The 9,202-nt window shown below is 41.6% G+C and overlaps 2 protein-coding genes across 2 annotated transcripts; one reads left to right on the forward strand and one right to left on the reverse strand.

The window, feature by feature from the left end:
* Window positions 1-648: 648 nt before the first annotated feature.
* LOC308309508 (chemerin-like receptor 1) lies at window positions 649-2,127 on the reverse strand. Its single transcript, XM_080755385.1, has 2 exons — window positions 2,073-2,127; window positions 649-1,958 (listed from the first exon to the last, which is right to left on the reverse strand). Exon 2 carries the CDS (start codon window positions 1,943-1,945, stop codon window positions 914-916), a length of 1,032 nt encoding a protein of 343 aa, XP_080611511.1. The 5' UTR covers window positions 1,946-1,958; window positions 2,073-2,127; the 3' UTR covers window positions 649-913.
* A 1,108-nt stretch (window positions 2,128-3,235) lies between these two features.
* On the forward strand, window positions 3,236-4,922 carry LOC308309677 (kelch domain-containing protein 3-like; the record flags this gene model as incomplete). Its single annotated transcript, XM_080755589.1, has 2 exons — window positions 3,236-3,429; window positions 3,896-4,922. The coding sequence occupies 2 exons, from the start codon at window positions 3,236-3,238 to the stop codon at window positions 4,920-4,922; spliced, it is 1,221 nt and encodes a 406-aa protein (XP_080611715.1).
* Between the last annotated feature and the right edge of the window lie 4,280 nt (window positions 4,923-9,202).

The following is a 9,202-nucleotide window of genomic DNA, read 5'->3' on the forward strand; positions in this document are numbered from 1 at the left end:
AATAGAATTTCCCCGTGGGATAACAAAGGTATACAGACGCTAAATAGTCTCTGGAAAGTACACTCACATTTATAGTTATTTATCACACAAAAATCCCCCCGAGTACACTTATAAAACTTTTGCTACAAATGGCAGCAAGCAATTAATAGGCGGCGGCCTACATATGAACAATTGCAGCTCAAATATTTTCTACTGCAATGTGATGATGTGACACAGCTCTTTTTGTATATACATTTCTTTACTCCCTTTTCATTCTACGTACATTTCTTAGTTTTGATTGTTTTGTTTTACTCTTGCCATGACAATTGTTTGTTCATACCAATAAAGAGTGTTTCAACCACTGTCACAGGTTTTGGCAGATGGGGCCCAATCCTTGAACAGCAACACATCTAGGACACAACCTCGAAGCTCACTCCAAAGTCCAAACAACAAACCATGCATGTTTCACCTTCCACCGTGACCTTCCACCAGGCCACCCAAAGTCTCCGTAAACGCAAAGTCAGGAGTTTGGCTTGTGATGTCGCCACTAAGCAAGGGGGCCTCGACATTTACAGATTACCAGATTTCTCAATAGACCACAAAATGTCCACTTAACCTCCATTTTCACTTCCTGAAAAACTCCCATGCAGACAAGATAGATGTTTTCTAATTTTATTTGATATATATTTTTTGTAAATGGCAAACATTAATACATTTACTTTTATAAAAGTAGGCCTATATTAAAGTCTCTTCTGATTCCTCTATTCAAATTGAAGCCAAGATACAGGCACTGCATTCAGACACTTCAGACACATGCGATTATATATGGGCACATAAGCACATTTAATGATCGATGACTCTCTCCGGTACACTTCTCATTTCTTGACCTCCGACTTCCCAGTAACTGACAATATTGATGTATCGTCATTGATCATCAAAGATGGCTTACGGTTCTGAGTTGAAAAGAGCCATTAGACCTAGAGTTGTTTGGGGCAACTGTGCGACCATCATCTGCCATTGCATGTTCTATCTTCGACATGAAAGACCGCTTGAAGGTTTTCTTAAATTCATTACCAATGAACACATAGATAATTGGATTCATGAAGCTGTTTGCTGCAGCCAGAGTGCCTCCCACCTTTAGCCCAGTTTTAATTACTTCCAGGCTGTGTGGACGTAAGTCAAACTCAACAAGAACAAAGGTGTGATAAGGAACCCAACAGATGAAAAAGGACAGGATGAGTGCAGCCATGACTTTGTAAGGCTTTGTAGACTTGATGGTTATATTTCTCAGCTTCATACACAGAACTAAGCAGCAAAAAACAATCACCAGAAAAGGAACCAGAAACCCACAAAGGAATCGAATCAGAGCCACTGCCTTGTGTCTAGAGACAGACTTGTACTCAGTGTAGCACTGTGTGACAGACCCATGGACTTTGGTTTGTCTATAGACCAGTGCAGGTAATGCCAGGGCTGCAGAGAAGGTCCAGATGAGGACCACCATTCCAGATGCCTTGTCCGGTGTCCGGTGGTTCTGTGCCCACACAGGGAATGTAATGATAATACAGCGATCAATGCTAATCATAACCAACAGGAAGACACTGCTGAACATGTTGAGAAACAAAGCAAAGGAGGTCAGCTTACACAACGCCACTCCAAAAATCCAGTTTGAAGTGGCAGCATAGATCGTATCCAAGGGCAGACAGGCACAGAACACAAAGTCTGAGATGGCCAAACTGAGGTACCAGGTGGTGTTGACAGTCCTTTTCATTTTCCAGCCAGACATCCAAATGACCAAAGCATTTCCTCCAAATCCAATCATGGATATAATGACATTGATTGCTACCAGAACATCAGTCCAAAATGACTTAATGCTACTGAGATCCATGACACCTGAAGATGAGTTGAAATTGGTTCCATTGTCTGAAACATAATCTTCATAATCTTCATAGTCTTGCAATCCCTCCATGTATTTACTTCTCCTAAGGTATAGAACAGAACTTGTAAATACATAGGAACATACACAATTATAATAATCATACGGCCCTCACAACATATAGGTTTCAAATATAATTTTCATTAGCCAGAGAACTCACCTTACTGTAAAAAATGTAATCAATGTGAATGGCAGCTACCACTACACTATGTGCTTAGAATCTGTGCTGTGCTTAATAGAATCTCCCTAAATATGTGCTACTTCTAACTTCTGCTTCTGGAGGTTGGTAACTTGCGCAATTTATCATTTATAGCCCTTTTCTAGTTGAATTATCTTCAAATCTTGAGACTAGTTGAGACCATGTTGGACTATTTTTTTGGGGGGGGGGGACAGACACGACAATAACAACAACATTCCTGTCGTTTACAAATTAAACACCTTTTCAAAACAACTGTTAATACTAATATATTACTGTCACTTTCACTTCTGCCGAGGATATGTGCATGCAGAAAGTGAATGGCAGATCGAGTGGCAAAGTTAATTTAATGTTGTTGTTTAAAGTCATTTGGCACTCTATTCCTGTTTCTTTGTCTGTACATGGCTTCTGCAGCCCCACCTAACACCACCTAACAGTAAGCAATATGATTTCCCCTAATATGCCACTGAGATGCGTAGTAGTTTTGAAAGCGTGTTTACCTGAAAATATTATTATTATTATTATTAATAATAATAATAATAATAATAATAATAATAATACTATAGGCATATATTTGTATGCCTATATATGCCTTTTAAAATGCCTATAAAACTAAAAGTATAAAGAAAAAAGGATGGTACATTTGTTTAGCTGGGATGTTTTAGGCTACAGATGGTAACTGGTATATCTGCGGCTCCATGCTAAACTGGTGGGCGGTGGCCCACCCCTGACCCCCGAGTACACTTCATTGCATAAAAAATTGCATTTTAACCCATTAAGGCCGATTCAAAAAACGCCTTCTAAAGTCTGACCTAAGTTTTCTGAAAAACTTAAAATATTTATATAGCTGTATCAATAAAATTAAATAAATGAATACTGTACATACTGTACAGAACCCAAAAATGAGTGCCCGGCCTGAGGGGGTTAAACACCAAAAGGGGTTCCCGCCTGCTCGTTAGCCTGCTAATTTAGACCAAAGTAATTAAAGCGGGTCATGTTTGCATGCTTGGAATTGTGACAGCTGAAATCAATAATATATCAATATTCCGAATATCCCGTAACCTCAGGGCCGCATCAAGTGAAGGTGGGGGCCGCATGCATGTCCCCCCCAAAATGGGTTAAGACGGATGCCTTCCTGTGCTGGCGCTGCCAACATGGACATGAAGCCGATCACAAGCCGCCATGCCATGATCCAGTACCTGACCAAGCACGAGCCCCCTTCTGAGACGCTCGAGCAGGTTACGGACAAGTTGCACAATCGCGACAAGCTGACAACAACGCTAGGTCGGGTCGTTCTGGGTCCGGTGATGCACTTGCCAAGGCTACTGGTTGGCTCTGTGGGGGATACATACGCATATGCCCATATATGGAGATCCCCGATGATGTCACGAGGCATGGCCATATATGGAAGTGTGACGGACGCAAGAAAATGCGACCTTCGGTCCCAACAAAGACTCAAAACTGGCCATTGCCAATGGCATTCAATGTTTGTGTGTTTGCACAACCCCCAATAGCGTCTCTCAATAACACACTTGTGTGAAATGAGGGGCGCCCACCGTGGCTGCCACATGAAGTCACTGCTAAAGGCTAACATTAAGAGTCCATAGATCGATTGGCATGGCGATCAAATGACCATACCGTATATGGTAGACCAACGAGTATCGGCTTCATGGATTGGCCAAACGTGACATCACGTTTCTGCCACTGTACCTGTAAAAGTGGTCGCACGCACAGGCCACTCCATTCTTCACCGGGTTCGAAATGTTTTGTTTTTCCGCGCATCTCAGAGACAAGTCCGGAAGGCGCCACGATGCTGTTGTTGCCGTGGGAAACGATGTGTATTCCATCTGTGGGTACAGCGTCGGCACAAAGGACAGATGTCGTCAGATCCATGTCCTCGTCTTCAACACTGTGTCTCTGCGCTGGAGGACGCTGACCCCTCTGACCCCCGGGAGAGGAGAGGGTCACCGTGAGGTTCTGTCCACGAGATGGAGATGCACAGCTGTGCTGATAGAGGATACAGTCTACATCTTGGGAGGGAAGCCTGTCTTTGACAACGTGCTTTATGCGTTCAATGTCGACGCCCTCACATGGCTCAAACCCAGGGTTACCGGGACTGTTCCAGATGAGAGGCGCGGCTACTCGGCCTGTGCCTTGGGGAAGGTCATCTTTTATGTAGGATCCTACATATTGACTACTGGCATCTGCAAGTTGGACACCAGCACAATGGTCTGGTCTTTAATCAACACCCAAGGAAATCCACTGCTACGTGCTCACTCTGCCACCATTATCGGGACAAAAATGTTTGTATTTGGGGACAGCAGGCGTCTTCACTACACCATCAGAGTGTTTGACACAGAGACCGACTCTTGGCTGAACACGTTCTCTGCACATGATCGTCTTCCAAAACGCTTAGGAATGTTTTATTCAGCCTTTGCCTACAATGGAGAGCTGTACATATTTGGTCACATATTTAGTCGCTCTAACCTTGGTCCCATACTTGGTTGCTCTGACCTGGTCGTTGATGATCTGATGAGAATCAGTCCAGAGACCTTCTCCTGGAAGAAGGTTGGGACGGTTGAGACAAAGAAAAAACCCTGGAGTCCAGTGAAATATCACGCTTGCATGGTGGGAGATCGAATTATCATATTTGCCAATAATGACCTGTTCATCTTGGACTTGAGTCCTAGACTGAAGACCTTATGCAAGCTGGCAGTTATTCAGTACGATCTGGACCGGTCTGAACTTCCACACAACGTCAGGTGGGAACTGGCAGCAAGTGTAAATATTGGACAAAGAGGGGCACCGTGGTAGCACGGTCGGTAGCGCTGTCCCCTCACTGCTAGAAGGTCCTGGGTTTGATTCCCGCTCCTCGTGCATTGAAGGAAGCATGAGCTCAGTTCCAGCACCCGATATTGCGGTTTTTAGGCAATTGGTAAAAAAAGAATCACACCTGTGTGAAGTGGGGGGCACTCTTATTAGGCACTAAATCCTTTAAACCCATGATTGACCTTAAACCGACCTTCAAACATACCGTAGTTATGTCACCAATAATAGTGGTCCCTTATTGGCCGAGGGCCAGTATTCAAAAAATTACAAAAAAAGTTTAATAAAGGTTTTTCAGAAAACTTAGACTAGATTTAGAATGCCTTTTAGAATCCAGTCCAAAATGGGTTAAAGCACGTTTTGTTTGTTGTGGAGTAAAAGTCCAATATATGGATCCGAGATGTAGTGGAGTAGAAGTAAAAAGTATTAGCTATTGAAAAATAGCAGATCTACAAGCTCATAGCGCGCCACCGAGTGGTGCGCTACGAGCTTGTAGGTCTGCTATTTTTGAAAGATCGTGAAAATATGTATTTCAGAAAACTGGAGGATTATTTTATTTTTTAATTTCGAGGTCAGGCCTAAATGGATTTAAGTACAGTACTTATTAGTTACTTTACACCACTGATGAGTTGATTGAGAAGCGTTGTAGTTGCTCAACTCTTAGAGTGTCTCTTTCAGCCCAAACACCTAGGGACGTTTCAGCGCTTCAGCAGATGTCCAAACATGACTTCCTTCTGGAGCACAAACACAAGCAACAAGCCTGTGTGACACGTTGGAAGGGGGGGCTGTGTGTGTGTGTGTGTGTGTGTGTGGATTGCCATCTTATTTTGCACATGTTACTAAATGTTTGCACATGTTACTAAATTAGTACAGTATATACATTGACCGGGGTCCCCCAGGACGATGTACTTGGACCGTCTGCTCCTTTTTTGTCCCACTATTAAATCTCAAAAGTAGCAGTTCAGTCACACGAGAGAGACTCGGGAAAGGAGCCAGTTTAGGTGGTTCGGGGCATCTGGTTAGGATGCCTCTCGGGCGTCTCCCTATAGGGAGGTCCTCGATGCACGTCCCACTGGGAGGAGACCCCCTGGGGCAGACCAAGGCGCAGTTGGAGGAAACGCATCGACTCGCTGGCCTTGGAACGTCTCGGGATCATCCCCCAGGAGGAAGTTACGAATGCTGCTCTGGAGAGCGAAGTCTGGAACACTCTGGTGGAGCTGTTGCCCCCCGCGAGTGAGACCATGTTGGACTATTTTTTTTGGGGGGGGGGGGGGGGGGGGGGGACACACGACAATAACAACAACATTCCTGTCGTTTACAAATTGAACACCTTTTCAAAACAACTGTTAATACTAATATATTACTGTCACTTTCACTTCTGCCGAGGATATGTGCATGCAGAAAGTGAATGGCAGATCGAGTAGCAAAGTTAATTTAATGTTGTTGTTTAAAGTCATTTAATGCAATCAAATAAGACTTTTCTGTTTGGAAAATATTATTATTATTATTATTATTATTATTATTATTAATAATACTATAGGCTATATATTTTTTTGTATGCCTATATACCGGTATGCCTTTAAAAGGTCTACATTTGTTTAGCTGGGATGTTTTAGGGCTTGGGAGAATGTTTTGTAGAGATTCTCCAGAGTGGTGTTGGTGATACCTCACTTGCAGAGACCAGAGACATCTGTGGGCTCAAAAAAGATTTGTTGGTTGATTGAATGATTGATTGAAACTTTTTTGTTAAAGAAAATAGGGTAGGGCAGTGGTTTTCAACCCTTTTCACATTCGGGTGAAAATACATCTGAGGTATATTGTGTGTGTGTGTGTGTGTGTGTGTGTGTGTGTGTGTGTGTGTGTGTGTGTGTGTGTGTGTGTGTGTGTGTGTGTGTGTGTGTGTGTGTGTGTGTGTGTGTGTGTGTGTGTGTGTGTGTGTGTGTGTTTACATTTCCCCTCGCTGGCGCGCACTAGCCAATCACACACAGTCAATGGAAGCCAACAGCCATTGCCAAGCAAGCTGACTAGCTGAGCGCTGAGCGGTGTCTCCAATGCTCTCCATAGCACGCAGACATTCAGGAAAGTGCGTCACTTAATATTTTGATAAACATGGCGGGGGTACTCGCGAAGAAGTGCATCAGTCCTCTTGTTTTTCTTAGGAGTAGAGTTTCTGTTCCGGAATATATTGCCCAGTGCTGTTACCACCAGAAGGTAAATGTATTAAATTATAACGTTGTTGTGACATTTGTTTTTGTTGTCGCACTCACGCACAGTGAAGAAGACAAGACAACAACCGCTAGTTACGGTCAATGTCATTTGACAGGACATTTAAACATTTAAAAGGTATTAGCCTCGGTATCCAGGCTTTTATTTTCGTTCGCATTCGGAGTTAAACCAGTATGGAGTTATTTCGTTTAGACCGATAATTCCATTTGGCAGCCACAAAACAGCTGTTATTGGTGCTATAATATATATGGCACACTGCTTTGAACCAGAATAATGTCTTCTTCTTCCCCAAATGTGATGGCTTTATCAACATAATTCAGTTAAAATAACCATCCATGATGACTTTAGGTCTCGGCCAAATGATGCAACATGTCATATATAGGTTTACGCAGTGTAGGCTATTTCAATCTCATAGCATTAGCCTTCATGGGCTACATGGTGAATTGATGGGCTATTTCAGTTCTCACTCTTCATGAAAGTTTAGGGATTTAAAAAAAACTATTGCAGACAAGGCATTAATTCAAGGCATTAATGATTTTTTTTTAAATAATTCTATCAAATGGCCTATAATTTGTATTCATCAGAAATCTTTAGGCTACATGTTAGAAAGCCATTTGCTTCTACTACTAAGTATGCATGCTTTGATAATCCATAGTTTAATCTTCAGTGCAACATAACATTGCAGTGCTACTGAGACCCAACATCAACTGATAAATGCATATATGTATACGATATAGGGCTAATAATTAAGTTGTAGCCAAACATTGGGTGATCAGATGATGCAGCAAGCTACTGTAATTACCGGTAGATTAAATATAGATTTAGAAACAAATTACTAATCTATCTATATCTCTAGATTACTAATGTTGTTTAGTATTCCCCTCAGTGAAGTCGATTCATGTATGTAAATTGAGACGGGTTGCCTTGTATTATCATTTGTTCAACCTAATATAATAATTTTGGGATATGTATTTTCATACACAATTTAGCTATCAGCATCAACTGACAATACTAGGTTAGTGCTGTGTACATACATGTGCATTTAACAATGCAGAAAGATTTGCCCATTTGTGTCATAAGCATAAATATCTTGCAAAGTTGCAGCACTGTTTTCAGAATGACTCAGCAGAAACTGGGGGAGAGGGTAAGTTCGGGCGGAGGACAAATAACTACAGCAGACAATGGAATCCTATAGGCTACTAGTGTTTTAGTTTCCCCTTAAACAATGCTAGTTTCACAACTACAAAAACAGCAGCATCCTGTAATTTGTCATCACCGGACGGTATATAGCCTCAAGAAGGGGCTACACAAAGGGCAGTTATTATAACCACTATTTGTCAAATATATTAGTCACTCTCTACAAGCTCACAATATGTCAGTTGTTAGCTTGTCAATTTGTTATCTTCGAGCCTAAAGTTGAAAAAAGAAATCCAAAAATAGGGTTATAACTGGTTTATAAGAGAATGTCTTCCCTTTCCACTGTCCCAAGGTGGTGGATCATTATGAGAACCCAAGGAATGTTGGAAAATTGGACAAGAACTCCAGGAATGTTGGTACAGGCTTGGTGGGGGCTCCAGCTTGTGGTGATGTGATGAAACTTCAGGTATTTCTTTAATTATTTATTTTGATAAATATCATATTCAAGGTTTCTCCTCTAAATACAGATTTTTTTTAAATATTAAATCTACAGTACATCTGGATGTGCTTGATTTCTGATCGCATAAGCTTTTCAAATCATGAACAAATAATCCTTCCACGGACAACGTGGACCTTTTATATCCAGTGGCACGTTACATATTGGTGTATATGTATTCTAGCACTAACATTGGTAATTTAGGCATTTTTTTATTTTCTGATTCAGGCTATTCATGAAAAAAATGTGATGCGAAAATTTATTTTAGCAAACTGTTCTTTCATCAAAAAGGAATTGTCACTATTATTTTCAAACATTGGAAAGATTATTGTGTACACTCACTGTACATGTATATTAGCTAACAATTATGTATAGTAAAACAAGACTTTATTCAACAGATCGAGGTGAA

This window comes from Protomyctophum bolini (assembly GCF_963924005.1).
Source record: "Protomyctophum bolini genome assembly, chromosome: 22".
NCBI classification, from domain to species: domain Eukaryota; kingdom Metazoa; phylum Chordata; class Actinopteri; order Myctophiformes; family Myctophidae; genus Protomyctophum; species Protomyctophum bolini.